This window comes from Bos mutus, unplaced genomic scaffold (assembly GCF_027580195.1).
Source record: "Bos mutus isolate GX-2022 unplaced genomic scaffold, NWIPB_WYAK_1.1 CTG746, whole genome shotgun sequence".
In the NCBI taxonomy this organism is placed as follows: Eukaryota; Metazoa; Chordata; class Mammalia; order Artiodactyla; family Bovidae; genus Bos; species Bos mutus.
Window position 1 is genome coordinate 31,351 of NW_027220224.1, and position 25,637 is coordinate 56,987.

The 25,637-nt window shown below is 44.2% G+C and overlaps 1 protein-coding gene and 1 pseudogene across 1 annotated transcript; one reads left to right on the forward strand and one right to left on the reverse strand.

Annotated features, from left to right (window-relative positions):
- Nucleotides 1–743: 743 nt before the first annotated feature.
- On the forward strand, nucleotides 744–2,506 carry LOC138987134 (heat shock transcription factor, Y-linked-like; annotated as a pseudogene).
- A 17,593-nt stretch (nucleotides 2,507–20,099) lies between these two features.
- Nucleotides 20,100–24,400, reverse strand: LOC102278304 (melanoma antigen preferentially expressed in tumors). Its single transcript, XM_005911955.2, has 4 exons — nucleotides 24,365–24,400; nucleotides 22,712–23,034; nucleotides 21,838–22,443; nucleotides 20,100–20,676 (listed from the first exon to the last, which is right to left on the reverse strand). The coding sequence occupies exons 1-4, from the start codon at nucleotides 24,398–24,400 to the stop codon at nucleotides 20,100–20,102; spliced, it is 1,542 nt and encodes a 513-aa protein (XP_005912017.2).
- Between the last annotated feature and the right edge of the window lie 1,237 nt (nucleotides 24,401–25,637).

The window sequence follows — 25,637 nt, forward strand, 5'->3', positions numbered from 1 at the left end:
TAAAGTTAAAAAATAAAATAAAATACACACAGAACATTAAAAAAAAAAAAGTAATTTTAATCAGTGAAGCTAGAAAAGACAGAATCTAAGGATAATAATCAAGCGAGAGAGAATAATAATGGTTTAGCCATTAGTCAAATTCAAGGGTCTTTAGTTCCTCCTCGAGGGCCATCGATAACATTCTGAGCAATATCCTGTGAACAGTTTTAGAGATGCTGAAGCCCCAGCCAGGCTGAAAGTTAAGTACATAGACCACAGAATAGTTGAACCCAGACAGTTAATAGGTTTGATTGCACAGAAGCCAGTAGACCAAGTTTGCTTGGGTAACAGTACTGAATATTAAAAATGTGTGTATAGAAGGGTGATAAATCACTTTTATTTCAGGAACCAAGTAGATTTATTGATGTGATTTTTCTGTGTAAAAATTGTTTAGGAATATTTTGCATGCTTCATGGTTTTGGTTACTGTTTCTGTAGGCAGTCTGTATTTTTAAGTTGATGCTGAAGTAAACACTAGCTGAACATTACCCTTCAATGGCTAGGAGACCAGTGACTTTGTGATGTCACAGCTATCCTTCGATTGCTAGGAGACCACTGATTTCGTGATGTCACAGCTTTTTGACTTTGAGGACCTCTGTGATGGCCTAGAGAGTTTCTATCTGTAGGCCAGCCAAGCAATTTTTGAAGTTGTGATGTGTAAAGTCAGACAAATGAGAAAAGTATCTGAAGAAAGATTTCTCTGAGATGGCACATATTCCTTCAGAAATTCAAGATGGGCCTCCTAAGGATGAATCAACTGATTCAGAAACCTCCATTAGATCTTCTTTGTATGATTATACACTTACTAGGGACTCGGTTTTGAGATCTATGATTGAAGAATATGCTTTTCAGGCTTTGTCTGAGGATCTTGTGATAAAAAGGCCATGCTACAAATATTCTGTCTCTGAAACAGATGAGGTGAATAATTTTCTTTCACTCACATTTCCACAAAAACTTTGGAATATAGTTGGAAGTGATCAGTTTGAATCTATTTGGTGGGATGAGAGAGGCACATGCATAGTGATCAATGAAGAACTCTTTCAGAAAGAAGTCTTGGAAAGAAAGGCACCTTTCAGAATATTTGAAACCAAGACTATGAAAAGTTTAATTCAACAGCTTAACCTTTATGGATTTAGTAAAAAGCGACAAACTTTTCAAAGGTCTGATTCACTACCTGTCTTTCTGGAAGAAGAAAACAACATCTCTCTTTTGAGTAAGGTATGCCAACATTTTCACTTATTGGCAATATGTAAGATTAAATCATGTGACCCTAGAAAGCATGTTCATATATGTAGCTATCATTGAAAAGTTTTATTTTTTGAAGTTGAGAACAGCTGGATATGTTAAAATATTGGATGTTTAAAAAACTTTCCTAGCAATGTGAAACCAGATACAAGTCCTGAAGCTACTTAAAGTAGTATTTACTGTATATATACAACATATTTTTCGTTGAGGATCATATTCTTTCTAACATGTTACCCGTTAAACTACTAATGGAGGTGTTTTATTTGATGCTATTTAGTTGATTTCATTAAAGGAACACATTTTTATAACTTAGCTTTGCTTGGTCAGTTTTATCTTGGTACTCCAGTGTTCTTGCCTGGAGAATCCCAGGGATGGGGGAGCCTGGTGGGCTTCTGTCTATGGGGTCGCACAGAGTCGGACACGACTGAAGCGACTTAGCAGCAGCAGCAGCAGCATAAAGAAACTAAATAATGTAATCCTTTGATTTTAGTTACAGACCTACTATAATCCAAATTTCAAAAGAGGTCATCCTCAACTTTTATTAAGAATGAAAAGAAGAGTTGGGATTAACAATGTGTCTCCAATATCTTCATTAGTGCAAGATAACAAGAAGCATGTTAAAGCAAGTGTCAACAAAGATGATTGTAACTCTGAGTTTCTTCCAGAAATTAGTAGAGAGAGCGTGTTTTCAGCCTCCACAAGTTTAAGTGTGCCTTTCATTACAAAAGCCTCATACCATCCAGATTGTCACTAATACAAATGCCCTATCTCCATGTGACTTACCTAACCCATCACCAATATCAGTTAGACAAACAGAACAGATTGTGGTAGATCAACCTGCTGTTTTAAAAAAGTTGGGCATTTTTAATTGGCACTCACATAGCAGCTATACTCAAGTAAATGGCCATGTTGAGGACTTTGCTACTACAACTGCATCTACTTCTCAGAACCACATTGTATCCCCATTATAGAGCAGTTATTCCAGACTGATGGTGGGATCTTCTAAATTTCCAGTCAGGCATAGCGATATGTCAAGCCATGACAGTCCTTTTCTTAACCTGCAAGAGAGAGGCAACTTATGGTTCTCAGTGCCAACAATCACTTACACATCTGCCTCCTCTCTTTCAAGTCAACTCATCAACAATCATCAGTATATGAAAACCATGCTAATTAAAACTGACCTATCAAATATGTGTCAGATTATGGAACCTAAGGAAGATTGAACGTTACGTTGGGAGATGTCAACAAATACCTACAATTCCTGTATTTGAACAATAAATTTACATGTTCATCTTCATAGTTTCATTTTCTCTTTTCAAACAAAGAAGAGTAAAATGAGGCTTTAGTTCAATGGTTGGCTACTTTACTGCACGGTATTCCAAACTCTTCCGTTCAAGAAAGCATTTGTTATGCATCCTAGGTAAATGACACCTGATATAATATTTGTACGCAAGAAAATGAGAACCAAGGCAAAAGAGGTAATGGATGTAAAGTCATTTCTGAAATCATCCCTGCTGAAATGAAGGAGTGTCTAAATTAGGATGGCATGGGTGAAGAAAGAGATGCAAATAAAATTAGAAAAATGAAAATACACAGTATGAACTTCAGTGCATTCACATATTATATTCTATTAGTTACTGGTGGAGTCTTAAGAGATGAGACAGCAGATTGTTTTCATTATAGAAATTCATTTCATCCTTGAAAATATAGATATTGTAGCACATCCAAAATCATGGTCACAATTATACCATCACTGTGTTACCAAAGATAGCATGACATAATCAGTGACTGGCCCATGGTCAGCACAAGATATGTACTTTACAAGTCGTATTCTATAGGGTCATTTTTGCTCTGCTGTCCTTAAGGTATGTCTTCATTTCCTGACACCAAGATTCCACCCTATAATTCCAAATGCATGTTTAGATGTTGCTTATCTTTCCCCACAGAGACAGAATAAATTTCTGGTGGTTACTGCAGCACATCAGCATGGCTAAAAAGTTCTTGCAAGACATGATATCTCTTTTCCTTAGTAATTTCATTATTTTCCTCTTCTGAAGCTACAGTCACACAAATTATTTTCAGTCATGCTAAGCCCCGTCTCAAAACTTTGTCTCAACTCTTTCTTGGGGTTGGAAGGAAATACTCTTTGCCCCCTATGAAGGAGAGCACAGATATCTTCAATGTGTTTTGGGTCTACCCTCTTTACTTTATGTATCTTTCACATCAGCTGAAACATACAGCCTGCATATGACACATTTTAAGTGCTTACTGAATTCTCAATAAAGAAATGTAATAACCAATCAAATGCTCTACACATTACTCAACAACGTTCTATAACCTGCACTACTATCATAATTTACCTTTCCTATTTACTGAGAAATTTTTCCAAGTTGATAAATATTTATTATATTTACATGAATGTAAGAATTCTCAGGAGGCATGTATTCCCATGTTTGGAAGAATATTCCACGTTTTGATGTGATTGTTTTCTTGTGTCGTTTTGTTGTGTCAATCAAAGTCTTTGGCATAGACAAATAGGAGTAGCTGCTTTCCTGGAGTTCTCTTGCTTTTTGGAGGACCCAACGGGTGTTGACAATTTAATCTCAGGTTCCTCTGCCCTTTATAAATCCAGCTTGAACATCTGGAAGCTCATGGTTCACATTCTGTTGAAGCCTGGCTTGGGGAATTCTGAGCAGTTCTTTGCGAGTGTGTCAGATGTGTGCAAATAAGTGATAGTTTGGACATTCTTTGGATCGCCTTTCTTTGTGGTTGGAATGAAAACTGACCATTTCCAGTCCTCTGGCCACAGCTGAGTCTCCCAAATTTGCTGGCATATGGAGAGCAGCACATTCACAGCATCATCTTCTAGAGTTTGAAATATCTCAACTGAATTCCATCACCTCCACGAGCTTTGTTTGTAGTTATGCTTCCTAAGTCCCACTAGACTTCACATTCCAGGACGTTGGGTCCTCAGGTGAATGATCACACCATCGTGCTTAACTGGGTCATGAAGATCTTTTGTGCACATTTCATCCATGTATTCTTCCCACCTTTTCTTAATAGTTTCTACTTTGGTTACATTCGTACCATTTCTGTCCTTTATTGTGGGCGGTTTTTTTTTTTTAATTTTTATTTAATTTTTAAACTTTACAATATTGTATTGGTTTTGCCATACATTAACATGAACCCGCCACAGGTATACATATGTTCCCCATCCTGAACCCTCCTCCCTCCTCCCTCCCCATACCATCCCTCTGGGTCGTCCCAGTGCACTAGCCCCAAGCGTCCAGTATCGTGCATCGAACCTGGACTGGCATCTCGTTTCATACATGATATTTTACATGATTCAATGCCATTCTGCCAAATCTTCCCACCCTCTTCCTCTCCCACAGAGTCCAAAAGACTGTTCTATACATCACTGTCTCTTTTGCTGTCTCGTTCACAGGGTTATTGTTACCATCTTTCTAAATTCCATATATATGCGTTAGTATACTGTATTGGTGTTTTTCTTTCTGGCTTACTTCACTCTGTATAATAGGCTCCAGTTTCATCCACCTCATTAGAACTGATTCAAATGTATTCTTTTTAATGGCTGAGTAATACTCCATTGTGTATATGTACCACAGCTTTCTTATCCATTCATGTGCTGTTGTGGCCATTTTTGCACGAAATTTTCCCTTGGTATCTGTGACTTTCTTGAAGAGATCAGTAGGCTTTCCAATTCTATTGATTTGCTTTATTTATTGGCACTGGTAACTGAGGAAGGTTTTACCTCTCCTTGCAGTTCTTTGGGGCTCTTCATCCAAATGTGTATAATTTTCTTTTTCTTTTTTTCATGTGCTATCCAGATTGATTGTTATATAAATACAGATTGAGAGGAAGCAGTTAACATTCATTTTCTATTTCAACACGTTCCAAATTGATTAAAACAATGAATCAACATATTTTGCATTTTAAAATAAAATAAAAACGTTTATAGGTGTTGCAAAATTTTCCTTTAACAGGCACTGCCAGGAAGAATGATGAAAACGTTCCAGAAATAGTGGCAATAGTTACAAAACACTGTGAATGTTCATTTTTCCCTCTAAAGTTTTATTATTTTATTTTTTAACTTTACAATATTGTATTGGTTTTGCCATACATTAACATGAACCCACCACAGGTATACATATGTTCCCCATCCTGAACCCTCCTCCTTCCTCCCTCCCCATACCATCCCTCTGGGTCATCCCAGTGCACCAGCCCCAAACATCCAGTATCGTGCATCGAACCTGGACTGGTGACTCATTTCATATATGATATTATACATGTTTCAATGCCATTCTCCCAAATCATCCCACCCTCTCCCTCTCCCACAGAGTCCAAAAGACAGTTCTATACATCAGTGTCTCTTTTGCTGTCTCGTATACAGGATTGTAGTTTTCTTTTTTCCCTTTTTGTTTAGCTTCGCTCCTCTTTACAGCTCTTTGTGAGGCCTCATAACTTTACCATTTTTCATTTCTTTTTCATGCAGATGGTCTTGATCACTGTTTCCTGAACAGTATCATTAACCTCCATCCAGGTCTTCAGGCACTCATCTATCAGATAGAATCCCCTGTATCTATTTATCACTTCCATTGTATAATCATAAGGATTTTGATTTTACATGTACAAAATATATTAATTCCCTATATCTTGTAGGGAAATCTTCATCCAGATTTTCATCTAAGAAATACTGAAAACTCTATATGGTATTCAGGATACACATGAAATATAGCTGTTTGATGTTTGCAGCTTAGCTTAGATCTTAATTTCCAAATCATGGGAAATTCTCTTTCATGTGTACAAATCCGGAAAATGTTTCACATGTGAAAAATTGAGAATTCATATTTCATATGAGAACATTTCTCCCCAGATTGCCAAATTGGAAATACACAGAATTCCAAATCTCATAATCAGAAGAACTTCCAAACATTCTTGATGAAAATATAGAGAATTTCAGAGCCCAAGCATGAAAATTTGTGGGAAAATTCTATATTTCTTGTAGGAAAATTAACAGGTTTTTCAAATGTTAAATAGACAGTATTCAATACTTCATGAAGAAAAGACCTCAAAAATATTTTCAAATGACAAATATGAAAAAACTCCATGTTTCATGTGACCATGTTTGGATATGTGAAATAGACATTTTTGTATTTCCTGTCAAAGAATCTGCATCCAGATTTTCATAACTCTAATGTAAAAAAATCCCACACTTTCTGCAGAATATTTCGTGTCCATACTTTCATGTATGATGTACACAGAATTCATACTTTAAGTTGGAAAAACTTTCTCCAGATTTGTATATGTGAATAATGGAGAATTTTATGTTTCACACCCTGAAATCTTCATCTAGATTTCATATGTGAAACTGAGAATTTCATCTTTTATGTAGGACTATCTCATTTCAGATGTCTATACTTGAAACAGATAATACTTTCATCAAGAGGTGCCTTAATTACTGTATTTCTTCTTTCATTTCGGTGTTGTCATTGGGATAACTAAGGTTATTCATATCGCCCACATAAATTTTGTTTCTAACTTGACCTTCATCTAGATTTTTATTTTTTCATGGTGTTCTCTGCACAGAAGTTAAATAAGCAGGGCAACAATATATAGCTTTGACTTGTTCATTTCCCAATTTGAATCAGTTCATTGTCCCGTGTCCAATTCTAACTGCTGAGCCTTTACTAGCATACACGTTTCCCAGTAGACATATAAGGTATTCTTGTATTCTTATCTCTAAGAATTGTACAAAATTATGTTTCTTTCTTTCTTTCTTTCTTTTTTGGTTTGTGTGTGATTCACAGTGTCCAAGTCATTAGCAGAGACATTTAAGCAGATATAGATGATTGTATTCTATCTGCTTGCTTATTCTGTGATACAAACATCAATTCATATATACCTCTTATGATTAAATAACTAACTACACATTCTTGTGTGTGTGTGTGTGTGTGTGTGTTTAATTTTATTTTTTGGTCACTGCTGTTGTTTTTCTCTTTTTTTTCAATTAGTCAAGTACCAACTGGTAATTTCCTATGAACGTGCCATCTTATTATACAATAATTAAATTATTCCCATGGCAATCTCTCACCTTTGATACCTACTGAATGGAGTTGAGCTTCGAGATCCAAAGTCAGACATTTGTACTCTGGGAAAATGTCAGGAATGTTCAAAAAATAGCTAGAGATTTTCAAGTGCTGCCTTTTTGAGCCCAATTTTGCTCTTATATTTTATGTGGGAAGTTCTGCATTTCTTCATGCTGATGACAATTCCTCATTAAGAGAAATTTCCAAGGGGGAAAAAAAAAAATGACAACATAATATGCTTGATTGCATATTGGAAGTCAAAGTAGTACCAGTTACGTGTGTACATAAGCAACATCCCATCAAACAGATTAATTCATGGCAACTAATGTTTCATGTTTTTCTGTCAAGGAAAAAAGAATAATAGAGTTTGCCAGGAAAAACTGAGAAGTCCCAAGAAGGCAGAAATGTAGGCAGATGTGAAATGCAACTCTCTCAATGAATGAATCACAAATAATACTTCTGCAAGGACAATAGTTCTCCCACAGCATCAGATAAATACTAGCAGAAGACCCTGATCACCAGAGTGTCCCATGTGGGTTCCAGACATACCTGAGTGGAAAGGAATGAAGAAGGGAGAAGGAGAATAAGAGGAAACAAGACAAAAACTGTGCCTCAGGTGGGAGATGGAGAAGCAGGAAAGAGATTTCCAGAATGAGGCAACCCCCTTCACTAAAGGGTAAATTACTTTGGACTGAAAGGGAACAAGGTAAAACAGCTGATGAAATATAATTTGATAGAGCAAGAGTCACACAGACAATGTGTGCCGTGGCCCTATATGGTCCAAACTGCAATGCAGCTCAGCCAGTATGCATGGGGTCTGGAAACTGGAACATTGGATTTAGAGGGATCCTGGGAGAGGACTGCTGTTGACTATGTGGAAATGGCCTGATGGAGCAGGTACGAGTTGTTGTGTAGCAGGGAATGCCTTTTGAGAATTCCCAAACTGCCAAAGAGGAGGTACTGTGTCACACTCAGGAGGCAGAGATACCTTGGTAGCCCCTCACCTTCCCACCTGTTAACACCTACTACAAGGCAAGAGAAAGACTAGCAGAAGTACCACTCATGCTCCTGCAAACACAGGCTAGAAAAGGATCCCATTAAGGCAAAACCTATTCTGCATATGGCTGCTGGCTCCGATTCATAATTGGCACCACCATGGTTCCAGCATTCCAAGCAGCTGTACCACCTTTTGTGCTCATCATGGCAGACCCCAGTGTGCCACAAGTGTCTCAGGGCAGACTCATTTGGTGACCACATGTGAGGAAGGATGAAATTTACACCTGAGGCCCAGGGACAGAACCATTAAGGAAGAGGATTAGGAATCTTCCCACAAGTTTTGCATGCTGCAGATTAAATACACAGGATTAATGACGCAGACCCTGTGTCTATAGAATACATCAAAAGCTGAGAAGAGGTCAAATGGAAAAAAAAAAAAAATCCCCAGGCTCAGGCAGCTGTAAGAACGCACAGGAATTATAGAAGTTTTGAGTCTGAGGTGTCCTTAGAGAGATGCAGAGTCCAGTTCTCTCCATTTTTGGAGAACTTCCCAAAGAGCTGTAATTGTCCTCTGGCTCATGTTGAGCACTAGGGCACTGACAGATGAGACACTAAGAAATATGTATTATTCTTTTGATGAATTGAATTGTTGTGTTGTTTGTGAACTATTTTTCTCAGTTGTAGGCTTCTTTGTTACTACACATTGATTTGGCTTTGAAGATTATTTCAACCATATTTTTATTTTTTGTATAGCTATTTCTACTTTTACTTTGGTTTTCTATTTTCTGTGCCTTTTGTTGCTGTTGCATCACTTCATTCTTTAACACGGGTATGCCCCTCTATCTTAACTGTGGTTTTCTGTTATTCTGTGGGGGCTGTTCTGATCTTCTTGTCAGATTTGCTTTCTTTATTCTTCAGTGGGCACTCTGCTCTGATGGTGTTTTTTGCCTTGAGATTTACTTTATTGGCTCTCATTATGAATCTGTTGTCTTATCTGTAGTGTTTATTGCTTGTGGCACCTTTTATTTACTTATTTCACTTTTATCTATCTTACTTTTTTAATCTCCTCAATCTAACACTATGCCATTGTGGTTTTCTGGGCATAAGTTGGGCCTGACATTTTTGGCTGTCATCATCTGAGAGGGTAACGGGCAGGAAGGCCAGGGATCTCCAAACAGAGGAATTGGCCTGAAAGTATCAGACATTTTTATCTCTCTTAAATAGCAGGAGGAAACAAATTAGCAATATTTTTTCCTTCTTCACACAAATTTAAAAGGAGGTTTCTCTTAAAATGTTGTGTTGCCAGAATGACACCTGGTTTCATCTGAAGTTAACTATTCTTAAACCTTGAGATAACCAATGCATTTTTCTTATGGAAATGTTTGTCTTAAACTATGCTAATGTACTATGCTTTTACCCCAAACTCTGTTCTCAAGTCAGTTCCTCCTAATGGCTCAGAACCTACTTGACAAACCAGTATGTCATACTCAGATAGTATTTCCCTCATCTATGTAAATGAATCTATTTGTATGGTAATCTGTCCTTCTACAAGATTCAAGTTAATCATTTTATGGCTCGGGATGAACCATCTGATGCCAAGATTATCCCAAAATGCATCTTATGTGTGAGGGGGCCTGGTACCACTCAGTTTTAAAACATTCCTTTCTTCCATTAAGAGACTGCTAGTGACTATATAACATCCAGCTGAAGACTAGCAGGGGGGTACTCTTTCTGCCCCCTTCTGATGCCTATGTCAGAAGTTTTCTCTATCTCATTGAAACTTTAATAAAATTTTATTATACAAAGCTCTGAGTGATCCAGCCTTATCTCTGGCCCCGGATTGAATTCATCTCCTCCGGAGGCCAAGAATCCCGGCATCTTTGCATTCCATTACAACTTTTCACACTGAGACCAGGATCATGGGACACTAGAGAATTCCTGTCTACACTGAATAATAACTGCTGGCAGTCTCCTTGAAGGCATCTTAATCTCAGATGCACTGCACCCAACTGCCTACACAACCCAGGGCTGATGCCTGACACCACACAACAAGCAAGACAGAAAAACACAACCAATCATCAGCAAATAGACTGCCTAATGTCAGACTAATCCCATAGACACCTACAAATGACACGAACAGATATGGTCCCACCATTAGAGATGGAAGACTCAGCTGCAGACTCAAGAAAATAGTTGTCAGTCTCTCCAACTGCAAAGCTCACACTAGCCACTCAACCAACTTTATCAACTTGGAGTGGAGACGAGGAGCAATAACTATTACACAGCAGTTTGGGAAGAAATGACGATTAACACAGTAAGTAGGGAAATGTGAAGTCAGAGAAATATGTTGTAGGCAAAGGAATGTGGTAAAAACTCAAAACATAGTGAAAGAAAAAGTGGGCAGGCTCCCTGAAAATAACTTGGATGCTGTGGTAGTAAAGGTGATAAAACATTATAGGAATGGAGAAAAGATGAGAAACATTTCTGGAGGGACTAGAAAATGAATAAGTAACAAACAATTAACAACACACACAAAAAATGACTTTGGTCTCCTATATGCTAATACACATTGTTGTACAGCAGAAGCCAACACAACATTGGAAAGAAATTATCCTCCAATTTAGAAATGAAGTTGGAAATGAAACACAAGTGTTCAAAGGCACAAGAGACCTGACAAAGTTAATTGATACCTATAGGACATTTCAATGAAGCAGAGCAGAATGCACATTTTTTCTAAAGTGAAAATAAAATATCTTTAAGATATATCACAAAGGGGATCTCAAATCAAGCCTTGGTAAATTTGAGATAGTGGTAATGGTATGAGTCATTTTTTTTAACCACAATGTTATAATTTACATAGCAGAATTTGAAGGTGAGGACTGTGAAAAACACGAATCCATGTAGATGAATAAATACAACTCTACATGGCCAAGAGATCACTCATGAAATCTGAGAGAAAATGAAAGAAAAATCTTAGAAGAAAATAATATTAAAAAACACGATTATCCAAAAGTTATGGAGCATGCTAAAGCAGTAAAAGAGTGAAGTTGATAAACTCTACACATCTCAAATAATCAACATAACCTTAAATATAAAGCATTTAGAGAAAGAAGAAAAAAGGCAAAAAGGCAAAAGGGGAAAAAATGATAAAAGTAAACAGAAGGGAAAAAAAATGATAAAACTCAGAGCAGAAATTAAAGAAAAGAAATGATAAAAAAAAAAATCTAAAATCAGTATCACTAAAAGGGGTCTCTTGGAGAGGAGAAACAAAATAGACAAATCATGGTCCAGACTTATCAAGTAAAAAAAGACAACAAATCAATCAAATTTGACATGATAAAGGATGATATTATAACTGATATAACAGAAATAACAAAGAATCATAAGGGACTATAGCAAACAACTATAAGTCAATAAAATTTAGAATCTGAGCCATGGACAAATGCTAAGAAATTCAAGTAAGAAGAAACAGAAAATATGAACTGAGCCATTACAAGCACTAATATTGAAACTGTGATGAAAAATTTCCAGTTGACAAACATAAACTCCAGATGGCTTCACATGGAAATTTTACGAACCAGTCAGAGAACTGCTAGAACATGCACTTCTGAAACGCTTCCAAAATTCTAGAGTGGAAGGAAAACCCAAAACTCGTCCTACAAGTTCACCATCACCCTGATACCAACACCGAGATAACACAGAAAAAGAAAGTTAGAGACTAATATCTCATAGATGAACAGAGGCAAACATCCTTAGCAAAATATGAGCAAAAAATTCCACCAACACCATAAAAGGATTGGACACCATAATTAAATGTGGGATTTATTCAAGATATGGAAACATTCTTCAATAGCTGCATATCAATGTATAGTGAAAGATTAAAACCATATGATCACCTCAAGAGTTGGTGAAATGTTTTGAAATAATTCAACAAGTGTTTGTGATAGAAGCTCTCCAAAAACTAAACATAGCACAAACGACCTCAACTTAACAAAATCACACAGATCAAAAGTACAACAACATATCACCCTGCACCATTCCGAATGGCCATCATTAAAAAAAAAAAAACATCAGGGGACTGTCCTGTTGGTCCAGTGGCTAAGACACCATGATCCCTATGCAGGGGTCCCAGGTTTGCCCTTGTCATGGAATTAGATTCCACACACAGTAATTGAGGTTTGTGGCAACCAAATAAAGAAGTAATATATATGTGTGCATATTAATGCATTTAAGTGGAATCCAGAAAACAGATGCTGAATAATCCATTTGGAGTGTAGGAAGAGATGCAGTCATGGAAAACAGACTTGTGGACACAGTGCAGGAAGGACATACCAAGTATGTAGTAGATAGCTGTTGTTATGGAGTGCTCTAGTGGAGTTGATTTTGGAGTAGGAGAGAAGGCCAAAGTGGGAGATGGGAGGACTGCTCAAAAGGGAGGCTCACCTGTATTTACTAATAACTGATTTATTTTGCTGGGCAGCAGACACTAACACAACATTGTAAAGAAAGAAAATCAGTCCTTGTCTAATTTGTGCTAGTGACAAGTAAAGCATCACAGTGCATGTCAATTAAAATGTGTATCCAGGATGGCTTTAGGATGTACAGGCAAAGAAAAAAAAAAAAAAAAAAAAAAGACAAACTTAAATGCAGAGCTATGTTAGCCAGAATAAATTCAGACTCTATACTTGTGTCCCTTCACTTCACTAATTTTCCATTGTTTCTAAAATAAAGAACAGCTTTCTAAAAGTAAAGTAAACATATATCATTATATATTTTCATAAACTGATGTCACCGGTTTATGAAACCATGAATCCCCTCAAGTTTTAATAAGTAATAGCTGACCTTTGACATTCAAAATTATGTGAAGTAGGAATTAGTAAACATAGGTTAACAGTGAGGTGCTGCACAAGAATCCCTTATATTGCAATTCTAGAATGTGTGCTACTGACTGGAAAAAATGCATAGTCCAAAAATGGAGAATTAGGTTTTCTTCATCAAGCCTTTCATTCTAAGAAGGATTTAATCATGAGGAGCGACTTCTCAAGTATTGCAAAAAGACTGCTCTGACAAAGGATAGGAGGATCCAAGTTTTACAGAAGTTTTGGTACAATGATCAGGTATGGAGACTGTCCAAATATTATGGTTAATGAAAGAAAAACTGGACACCTCAAGTGAATGGATTCAGATATTTTTACCTATGGGAAGATGCAAAAATCTGGGCTTCTTGAAATAATTCCTTTGATAATCACCTTAACTAGGGCTAGGATCTATTCTGTCTCAAGTCAGTTCTTCAGGCCACACTAGTGGCAAGTGCAGTAACTAAGGACTTGATAGTGGGCAACCTGATTTCATCAAGAGTTCCCCCAGGTTTCATGTTTATGGATAGATTCAAGGGCTTATGACTTGATGTCTGCAGCATCATTTGTTTACTGATATGGCTGGCAAATTTCTTGGTTCACAGTGTGCTCTATTCTCTACAACCTCAGAAAAAATTAGTCTCTATAAAGATCCTTACACTCTCAAAGAAGTTGACTGTGGGCTTCTACATGAACAGGACATCAGTCCAGTTCAGTTCAGTTGCTCAGTCATGTCCGACTCTTTGCCACCCCATGAATCACAGCACACCAGGCCTCCCTGTCCATCACCATCTCTCAGAGTTCACTCAAACTCACGTTCATCAAGTCAGTGATGCCATCCAGCCACCTCATCCTCTGCCGCCCCCTTCTCCTCCTGCCTCCAATCCCTCCCAGCATCAGAGTCAGAGGACCTAAAGTAATGTGAAAATACCTAATACAGGTTTAGTACAAATCCCAAAGATACAGGAGACTGAAAGCAAACTATAAATCTGAAGAACATGACCCGAAACACTTCAAGATCAAAGAAGGGTAATATATATTATTTATATACACACACAGTATGTGTTTATATGCCTATTTGAACATATCAATGTAGTTACATAATTTTAAATATATATATATATATATATATATATATATATAAAACATTTTCAATTGTACCTGAACTTTCTCTGGAATATTCTCAAAAAATATGCTTTACATTAAGGCATAAAACAATTTCTTAGTATTTTACATAATACCAGATATGTTCTCTGAAAACCAGATGTGAAGATAAAATTTAAAAATGGGATATGTGTTTGCAAATTTGTCAGTTGTGAAAAATTATACAAGATACTCCTAAAGAACCAATATTTTAAAGGGTAAGTCATAAGGGAAATTATATAATTCACTGACATGAATGTAAGTGAAAGCACTTTCAGCAAATCATCAGATCCTGCAAAAGGACATACCTGCAGTTATATACCTCCTGCAAAATATATACTGCTACGTGTAGACAGCAAAATTATATATCTAAACTTTCGACATATACATATGCATGTGTATGTGTAGCTATATATAAACTAATAGTTGCCCAGGTAGTACTAGTAAGGAACCTGTCTTCTCACACAGAGGTCATAAGTTATGCATGTTCAATCTGATTTGGGAAGATCTCCTAGAACTATGGATGGCAACCCATTCCTATTTTTTCACCTTGAGAATCCCATGGCTTGAGAATACACGATGGTGACAGTCTGTGTAATACAGAGTGTCAAACAGGAGTGTAGTTACTTAACACATGAAATATCACTTGAACGGGTTCTAAAATACATAAAATACATATACATATACATATACATATACATATATATATATATATATACACACATATGTATTACACTTGTTCCTTTCATATATTCCCAATGACATACTCAACAACAACAACAAAACAGTAAACTTACTTTTCATTTCAGTCACAGACCCGTGTCCAAATCTTTGTGGCCCCATGGGTTGCACCACACCAGGCCTCGTGCCCATTACCAATTCCCAGAGTTCAGTAAAACATATGTTCATCAAGACGATGATGCCACCCAGCCATCTCAACCTCTGTCGTTCCCTTCTCCTCCTGATCCAAATCCCTCCCATCATCAGAGATTTTTATGAATAAACTCTACGCGTGAGGTGGCCAAAATACTTGAGTATCAGCTTTAGCACCAGTCCATGGGGTGGCTGAGAGTCAGACATGACTGAGTGACTTCACTTTCATTTCTCCCTTTCACATATTGGAGAAGGAAATGGCGGCCCCCTCCAGTGTTCTTGCCTAGAGAATCCCAGGGATGGGGGAGCCTGGTGGGCTTCCGTCTATAGGGTCGCACAGAGTCGAACACAACTGAAGCGACTTAGCAGCAAGATGGTTGATGGTGAGTGCTGTGCCTAGCTGCTCAGTCCTGTCTGACTCTTTGTGACCCCATGGACTGTAGCCAGCCAGGCTCCTCTAACCATGGCATTCTCCAGGCAAAAGTGCTGGAGTGGGTTGCCATGTCCTTCTCCAAAGTTGCTGAGTATCAAAACCCAAGGCTGGGGACTTCCCTGGGGGTCCAGTGATTGAGAATCTGCCTTCCAATGCAGGCAACGCGGGTTTGATCCGTGGTTCTAAGGAACTAAGATCCCACATGCCAGAGGGCAGTAGAACGGACAAAGGATCCCGCATGCCACAACTAAGACCCGAGGCAGCCAAATAAGTCAATAAAAATTAATACATAAAACAACTCTATGCGGTTTACATCATTCTTCTGGATATATTTGAAAGCATGGCATTAACAGTTTTATTTATTTATGGACATCCCATGAGACTGCCTGCAGGATCTTAGTTTCCTGACCAGGGACTGAACCCAGGACGCCAGAGTGAAAGCATTGAGCACTACCCACGGGTTTGCCCGGGAATTCCTAGTTTTATGTACTTAAAGGGTTTATTTTTATTGTATGCCAAAAACTACATCCTTTGCAGTGCCTAGGCTTATGACAAAAACATAGTCGATGTCAATTTTGAAAGGTTTGCACAAACTTAGGGGATAGGAAGGAAAATTGTGACTCCCTATTTATGCTGCTGGGCTTCCCTGATGGCTCAGACAGTAAAAATATCTGCCTGCAGTACAGGAGACCGGGCTTTGATCCCTGGGTCGGGAAGATCTCCTGGAGAAGAGAAGGGCTGTCCACTCCAGTATTCTTGCCTGGAGAATTCCATGGACAGAGGAGCCTGGGGAGCCAGGATCCTTGGGTTTGCAAAGAGTCCAACACAACTGGATGACTAACACTTTCACTTTCGTGTGCTTCTAAAGATTGCTCAAATCTCAGAATCACCTGGGACCTTGTTAAACATTGAGATTCCAGGGCGGCATATCAGAACTAAGAAACTCAAACTGCCAGAGGAGGGGGCCTGGGAATCTGAAAGGTCAATGTTTGCCACCCCCTTTGATTCTGAAGTGAAGCGGGTCCCAGGGAGTAAAACCCTCCAATACTGTGGGAAAGTTTGATCTCTGGTGGCCCGGCGGGAAAGAATCCACCTGTTAATGCAGGAGACCTGGGTTCATTCTCTGGGTCGGAAAGATGCCCTGGAGGAAGAAATGACAACCCACTCCAGTATTCTTCCCTGGGAAATCCCATGGACAGAGGAGCCTGGCAGGCTACAGTGTCTGGGGTCTCAAAAGGGTCAGACACAACTTAGCAACTAAACCACAAGGGTGACCCTGAAAGTCGCTCCACGGTGTCCGACCCTTGTGGACGGCGTGGACTATCCAGTCTGTGGAATCCTACAGGCTAGAGTACTGGAGTGGGTAGCCTTTCCCTTCTCCAGGGGATCTTCCCAACCCAGGGATCAAACTCAGGTCTCCCACATCGCAGGCAGATTCTTTACCAGCTGAGCCACAGCGGGAGCCCAAACCACAATAAGCACATGTTTAAAATACCCAAGAATCTACGCCTTCAGGACACCCTGACGGTCAAGGGTCAGAGATTCATTTTTTTCTTCATGTGACACACTGAGCACTTGCCTTGGGAGGAGCGGGTTAGTGGTAATTCAATAAACCCATCAGATGCTGTAGCTCGAGCTGGGAGCCTCATCCTCCCCACCACCCTTCCAAGAATATAGGACACGTGCAGCCTCTCTCACGCCTTCGGGATGTTCTTGGTATTGAAGGAAGGTAGGGTATGATCAAAGCCCAGAGACCTGGATCCAAACTTCTCAGTTTGGGCCACACTCTGAAATCTCCCAGGCTGTGCTGTCTTAAGCCTCAGGGAATCTAAGGAATTGCCTGTGTGTCCTGTGCAAAAACACATTCTTGTCCAACGGTTGGGCGTAGGGCCTGAGAGTCTGAGTTTCTCACAACTCCAGGTGTTACCCAGGCTGCTTAAGGTGTCCACATTAAACAGCGAGCCCCAGAGAGCTTTTGCAAAGTACTGATGCTCTGGTTGCTTCTGCAGATCTTACTCCACACCCACAGAATCAATATCTCCAAAACTGGGAACAGGGAGTCAACGTTATTAAAGGTCTCAGATTTTTCTAAGGAGCAGGTAGGGTGCAAATGTGTAGCCGGGCAAATCACCCTACCATCAACCCTGTCTGGGGCTTCATTGTGTCCTGCAAAATCCGTATGTTGAGGGGACTTTCACAATGGTCCAGTGGCTAAGACCCTGCACTCCCAGTGCAGGGGCCTGGGCTGCGGTCCCTGGTCAGGGAACTAGATCCCACGTGCTGCCCGGAAGACCGAAGACCCCACCTGCCACAACTAACACCGGGTGCAGTCAAATAAAGCAATACATGTTTGAAAACTATCTGTAGAAGTCCTAACCCCCAACACTTTGGAATGTTACCGTATTTGGAGATGGTATCGTTAACGAGGTGATGAAGTTCAAACGAGGTCACCAGGGTGAGCCCTGGTCCAATCTGATGGTTGTCTATATAAGAAGAGAGAGGACGACCCCTGGCAAGCCAGGGGTTAGGGCTCAGAGCTTTCACTGCCAAGGACCCAAAGTCAATCCCTGGTCTGCAACTAAGACCCAGAAGCAAAGCACCTCGGCCAGGAAATAAAACAAACAAACAAACAAAAAAAAAAAAAAAAAGAGGAAATTAGGACACTCAAGAAGACATCAAGCATGATTGGACATGAAGAGACAGGAGGACACGAGAATGCAGCTGTCTGCACATCAAAGAAAGAGACCTGCGGAGGCACCACACTGTCAACACCTTGATCCTACATTTCTGGCCTCCAGAACCGGGAGAAAAACGCTTCCTCTTGTTTAAGTCTGTGCTATTTCTGGTGGCCACCTTAGTACTTTAACACATTCTTTACATCGGGGTCCCTAGAGAGGGCTCACTTCAAGGACAGGTAGGGGGTATGCAGGTGATGACTCAGCTCCCAGGTGACTCCCACCCATCAACAAATGCCCACCGGCCCAGATTTTCCAGGATGCAGCCTGCTCCTGTGGACCACGTCTTGCAGACCACTGCTGCTAAAGGTCCCCGCCCAACTCTTTCTGGCCCCGATTTCTCTTACTTCTCTCCTAGACTGTGAGGGACAGAACCCCGTGAGAACAGAGCGAGGCCTGTGCTCAAACCACCCTGCATGTGAAGGGGAGTATGTGTTTTATGTGAAAAAAAAAAAAAAAAAAAGAAAACGAAGAGAAACCACTGTTGTCCAGCAGAACACACTGAAGCTTATCAACAGATGTACAGAAAAGCCTTCCCATGTTAGGTTACGAAGAAGCAGAGGACATGAGTTCAACCTCTTCTGCAGGGAAGGTTTCCAGGAAGGAGGACAGCAGCTTTGTGTCGATGGCTTGAGAGCAGATGAATGTACTGGAAGGCGTTTGGGTCTGCAGCCAGGAAAGGAATATGAGTGGTGGGGGGCGGGAGACCCAAGTTCAATCCCTGGGTTGGGGAGATGTCCTGGAAAAGAGGACGGCTGGCTACCCACTGCAGTATTCTCGCCTGTAGAATGCATTGGGCAGAGAAGCCCGGCTGCCTACGGTCCACGGAGTCCCACAGTGGCAGATACGGAGGAGCAGTGGGAAAGTGGGAACGGGCTGCTGGCTCCCAGAGGCTCCAGATGGTCTGAGGGTGAATATCCCCCAGGACCCCGGGCCTGACTTTGCACAGTGAACCTGTCTTGGCACCGCCCAGGGGCTGAGATGGAGGCTTGGCATCTGCTGGATCCACCGGGGAAAATGCCGGAGTCCAGGGCCTGGGTGGGGTTAGCAGCGAGGGTCCCGTGGAAGACGGTCCCCTCCAGCGGTGCTCGCTCCTGGACACTTAGTTCGTTGCAGGCCCTGAGGACGCACCTCGTATTATGACGACGGATCGAACAGCCTCCGAAACGAGTGAGGACGTGGATGCCCTGGAAATGAGAACCACACGGAGTGGGCAAACAGGGCCCTGAACTCCTGTAGCCGATCCTTGCCTATCGGAGCGCATCTAGGCCCCACTCACGCTCAGGCCCTTTTATTTAACCACCAACAGGAAGACTCATGAGTTTAAAGGGGAAAATCATGGACACAGATGACAGAGGACCCCAAATGATTCACACTGAACTTCCCTTTATTTCTCTGTTAACAATCCAACACGGGGGTAATGACGCCAACAACCTCCCAAGCCCAAAACCCCGCCTCCAGAGTTCAGGTTCACATTTCCAACTTGGTCGGAGCACATCTCTCCAAAGAATACCACCAACCCCTCCCTCCCCGCCCACTCTATATCACCTTTCCTTTGCCCGCATGCGCTGAACAACTGTCTGAAACTGTGGTTTGTCTTCCTTCTAGATGCACTGAGGTCTGGGTGGCAGTGTCCCGGTGCCAGGGACAAAGCCTGCAACTCGTGACCTGGGCTAGGCGGGCATGTAGCAGGGGCACAGGATGGGCCAGATGCCGTAGAAGATCTCGTCACCGCAGTGGGGACAGGTGTTGGAGCTGAACCAGACCGTGCTGGCCCGCCCAGACGTGCGCAGCAGCTGCCTGAGCCGGGCGTGCAGCTGAGCCAGGAGGCCCGGGTGCAGGGTGCCGCGCACATCCTCATAGCTCTCCAGGGGTGCGGGGTACAGCACCAGACTCAGCTTGCTCAGCCCCACGGTGTGCTGCAGCAGGCTCTCCAGCACGGACATGGAGATGGGGTTGCCGCAGAAGCGGAAGGTGGTGAGCTGGGAGCAGCGGCTCAGGGAGGGCAGGAGGGCGCTGAACTGGGAGTCCATGATGCCGCACTCGTCCAGGTCCAGGTCCTGCAGGGTGGCCGAGGTCCTCTCGATCAGGACCTGCAGGGGCTCCAGGCTGAGGCTGGTCAGGTTGACCCCGCTGAGCCCCAGGTCCTTCAGGAGGCTGACGCTTGGGCACTGCGACAGGTACGTCAGGTCTGACTCCGAAATCAGGCAGTTGCTGATGCACAGGGTCTCCAGAGGGGTCTTCAGGCACCTGGGGGAGACACAGGGCAGTCAGTCCCAGGGGCAGAGGTGGCGGGCCGAAGGACGTGGGGAGGAGAGGCCTGTTTCACCGCAACGCAGGGCATCTCACTGGCTCGGGGCTGGCCTCTCCCCTTCTTGACGGGAAGGCAGGGGCTCTTCCGGGGGGAAGGTCATGCTCACAGGGGTATGACCTCCCCCTGCACAAAATGATGAACTATTTTCCGTGTGGGAAACAAACAGGAAACAAGTGTTATTTGCCTACGTCAGCTTATTAGTATTGGGGTAGCAGGAATTAGGGTGGTTTTACAAGACACGACTAGTTGAATTCAACAGCAGGCTGGATGCAGTGGACGTGGGCTGGGGTTCCACACCATCACTGGCCGAACATCCCCTGGACGGTTCCCAGACCGTCCATCTCCTTTTTTTTCTTCTTTCCTTTTTCTGGTTTCCCAGTGAACATATTTACCGCTAATGCTTGGACTCTGCAGCTGCCAAAAAGAGAATCAATGCAACTCATTCATATGGCCACACTAGGCTGCATCCTCTCAGCTTTTACCACTGTGTTCAAGGCAGAGCGACAACCTGATACTGAGGATTTCCTACGTATTCAGAAGTCGGAAAGGAAAACAATGCTTGTCATTTGGACTGGAAGAGAATGGAGCCACTTCAACAATGATGCTCGTGGGACCTTTTCTCTTCTCTGGACTGCTTAGGAGCCACAATTTTCCCCGCCTGATCCCTCCTTGTCATCTCCAGAATCACCCACTTCCCAAAGCTCACCTGGAGCCTAAACCAGCTCAGGACAGAAGCGGCGGGTGCGAGGGAGAGACAGCGCTTCGGACTTCTAACCTCACGCCTGATGGACCGACGTGCTTCTCGCCGACTTCTCTGTCATCGTCTCCGCTAAGACAGCGCTCTCTCGGAAAGAATGCCCAAGGGCATCACACCTGACCCCGACTACGTGCACGGCCAGCAAGCAGTCCCCTTTGACAACGTCTAACCTAGGCCACGCCTCTGACCCTGACCAGGGAGGTGACCTGACCAGACGCCCGCGGACAGAGCGGCGGCACCCTGAGGACTTCCCAGCGACCCGTGCACCCTGGCAATGTCCCCAGCGGCCACGAAACCAGACAGGCCGGTTCTGGTCTGCGGACCTGGCGCCACGCCTCACCTGAGCACCTGGTGCAGGCGGCCCTCGAGGAAGGAGATGGAGTCCAGGGAGAGCTCCTGCAGGTGGGGCAGGTTCAGGAACTGGGCGGTGAGCTGGCGGACGCAGTGCGCCTCCCGGGCGGGGGCGGTGTGCGGCAACAGGCGCACGCGCGACAGCAGCAGCCGGCGCAGGTTGCCCATCCGGCCCAGGTGCGGCAGGAACCTGCCCAGCGTGGCCAGCTTCCAGGTGCAGTTCACCTCCAGGTCCTGGATGGAGTCCAGCTGCACCAGCTTCAGGATCCTCCTGATGCTCTGCACGGGGATGGTGAAGATTCTCAGCTTCTGGCAGCGCAGGTGCAGCAGGCTCCTCCTCTGCTTGGCCTTCTTCAACAGGTAGCTGAGGGTCTCGTCCAGCGTGTCCTCCTTGAGGCACAGGTCGACCAGCACCTCCACAGGGGCCCGCGCCGGCTTCAGCCCCGCCTGCGCCTCCACCCTGCGCGCCTTCTGCATGGGCTGGGCCGGCTCGGCCTCCAGCAGCGAGCACACGCTGGCCTTGATGCCACACCACAGGGTCCAGAAGTCCCGGTGGGCGTTGCGGCGCAAGTCCAGCACCTGCAGCTTCCACCGCCTGCGGGGCCGAGGGGGACACACTGAGCTGCGCAGGGGCCGACGGGCACCAGGACCCCGCGAGGGCGCTGCACTCCACACGCCACAGCTCCTCTGGCTGCCGGGCCCGCCTTGGTCCCCGCTTTAAGGCACACTGGGGGAGGGCCACGTGCCTTTTGTCCCCTCAACCAGTCCTCTCCCCCCGAACGCCTGTTCCCAGGTCATCCTCCTGGCCTGGCTGCATCTTGCTCACACCCCCAGGCCCCACCAGTCTGCCAGGTCGACCTTACCTGGGGCGGACCTCCTCAGCAAGCAGGAGGTCCAGGCCGTCGAGTGCAGCCTGGAAGGTCTCCAGATGAGGCTCGTGGTCCTTCATCAGGGCGCCCAGAGGGAGGCAGGCAAAGGGCCAGGCCTGCACCATCGCCTTCACGGCATGGGTGTGCCTCCCGGCAAAGGCCGCCGTAAACAGCGGAGGGAAGAGCTCCACGGGCAGCTCCTCCAGGGCCGCGACGGCCAAGGCCTCGTTCTGCAGCAGGCTCTGGCCGGCCAGCTCCAGGAGTCGGCGGGGGGGCGCCCAGACGCCCATCCTGAAGCACCTACTCCGGAACCAGTCCTGGGGGGATGTCAGAGAGCAAGGGGTGGGGGCGGGTCCTTCCCCGGCCAAGGAACCGGGGAGACCCTGCTGTCCCTCCACCCTCACGGAACCCAAGGCAGGGTCAGACACATCTTCTGGCCACCAAGTCACAGCTCTGGCCCCGCTGGCACCAGGACAAGCCTCTCTCCCGGCAGCAACAAAGGGACAAGGTGACCTCTTGCCCCATCCCGTATCTACTGGCTGCTGCATTTGATCCCAGCCCTGCTGGCCGGTAGATACCTAGGAGTCTGACAGCTGACCCCACTCTCTTCAGAGAAAGCTTCTGATTATTACCCAAGGGCTGAAAACAGCAATAAGGAGTTTAGCCCAACACGGCCTGTCTCTAAACTCCAGCCGGTAACTCACGCGACGGGTGCTGTCATGTCACTCAATAAAAAGACGTGCCTTTCACTCTGCGTCTCTTCTACAAATCTTACTACCGTTCGGTTCAGTGGAGCAAAGCGCTCACATTCTGAACAAAGCCTGCACTCTTGAAAATATTCTACAGATTTTGGTTTTGGTATTCCACGGACTTAAAGAAGAGTTTCGACCTTTTAAAACAAAAAGAAACCCCCAGAACCCTTTAAGCTAGTAAATTCACAAAACCGTAAATTGGTATGAACTATAATCACTGCTCACACTCACACTCAAGTGTACAACGTCACTCAAAAATTCCTCCGAATGAGACGTCTTGCGTTAAAGCAATTCCAGGAATGTCCCTGGCTGTTCAGTGAGGAGGACTCGGTGCTTTCACGGCAGGGCCACGAGTTCTATCCTTACCAGGGAACTAGGACCCCAGATGCGGTCGGGTGCGGACCCACGCCCTCACGATCACCCCGTCCTACCCCATCCCTCCCGCCACCAAATTCTACTTGGTTAAGAAATGTTCTTGACCGTCTGTAAAAGTGGCGGAAATCAGAGAAGAAACCAGCCTGGGATAAACGTAAAACTGCACGCAGGAGCAAAAGCAAAGTGTGCAACCGCCAAGGTGAATGGAAAGGCAAAGAAAATTCTCTACAGGATCGTGGCCTGTGTCGCCTGTGCCACGAATACCCCGGCAGGTACAGCTGTCAGAACCTGAGGCTCCAGCGTGGAGCAGCGCGCTCAGCCCTGAGACCGTCTTCTCCTTCCAGGGCACGCTTTTGAGATTCTGGCCGAAACGTCCATTCCCGGCTCAAGTGCTATCTTACTACTAGATCTCCATCCAGCTAAAGGCTGAGTGGAGTGGGGCGTTTACTTTCTCACTACATACAACTGATGGGCTCCTCTGTCTGTTCACAAAAGCAAAATATCAAAGAGGAAAACCAACCTGAAGGTACGTTCGTTGGGGGAGTTTGGGCCACATCAAAATCACCCAAATGTTCACGTTCAGACAGCTTTGTGCGGACGGTGGTGTCGCCCCAGAAGAAAAAGAGACAGAGTAAGACTCCCGAGTATCACACCGTCGCTTACACATCGTATTACGCCACACAGCGACACATGACACGTGTGCTCGTTCACGGGGGAACAGAGGTGTAATGGAGGGATGGTGGGTCCTCCAGCTTTTGAGGGTCCAGGCTTCCCTGGAACCGGTCAGGTCAAAATGACACCTAGGAGCTGGCCAGGAGAACAGAGGGACCAGACATTTGGAGTGAAACCAAGGGAAGCAGCCAAGTCACGTGTGTTGCGTTTCCAGGAATTCAGAGACTTTTCTTAGGCTGGGCTTGACAAATTGCCAGCAGAGGGAGTGGCTACAAAGGGACCAGGTGGATCCCTTAAACCCAAGGCAAACCCAAGATCCACGCTGCCTCCCTCCCTGGAGGCAAAGACCATTTCCTCCCTGAAGCCAGGAGATTAAATTTAGGAATGTGACGCGTCCCTTTCGGCTGGCCAAACCCGGGACGCGCCTTCTTCTGCCTGAAAGCCACTGAGGGCTTAGGGTCGTGGGCTCTCCTGAAAGGAAATAAAACGTGGGCCAAGGACACAAATTCTGTGTCAGCAAACGGCGGCAAGACGAGGCTCAGGCGTCCCCATGCGCATCCCAGCCTGGGCTCTGTCCAGCGACCTGTACCTTCACCACGAACTTCAAAGCCTCCCTCCCAAGAGCAGGGGGGTAACCTGACGTTCCCTCAGTGCCAGTGAACAAGGAATGCAAAGCGCCTTCGAAACCCCCACCCCTCACCCCTCTCCCTCCCTCCTCTAAGGCTCTCACCTACACAGATTCTGATGGGAGCTCAACTTGAAGCCCACAAATACAATTCCCTTTGTCCTCTGCTCTGCATTAAGCACAGGGAGCAACACGGACTTTCTGCCCAGAGGGGTGCAAAGCCTGCATCAGAGGGTCTGGGGTGCAGCCCCTGCTGGGCTCGCGGACACGCTGGTTCTGCTGCGGTCTCAGAACACAGACGGACGGAACCTCTCCACCCTCGGCCTCGTGATGCCGCAACAGTTCTTCTATTTGGAGGGCCAGAAGGTGGCCTTCCCTGAAGGACACGCTACAGTTTGGTAACTTCCTAGAGATGGCACTCACCAAATTCCTACCATCCCCATCAGCAGCCAGAGATGTGTCTGCCCCTTAAATAGAGCTAAAACCCTAAAACAGG

What these genes read in the sequence shown, in the direction of transcription:
- LOC102278304 (XM_005911955.2), bottom strand. Translation starts at nt 24,400, where the DNA reads ATGTGGCCCAAACTCCCCCAACGAACGTACCTTCAG. An exon ending in CCCAACGAACGTACCTTCAG is followed by an intron (nt 23,035 to 24,364) that starts GTTGGTTTTCCT and finishes ACATCCCCCCAG; the next exon opens with GACTGGTTCCGGAGTAGGTG. An exon ending in GCTGAGGAGGTCCGCCCCAG is followed by an intron (nt 22,444 to 22,711) that starts GTAAGGTCGACC and finishes TCGGCCCCGCAG; the next exon opens with GCGGTGGAAGCTGCAGGTGC.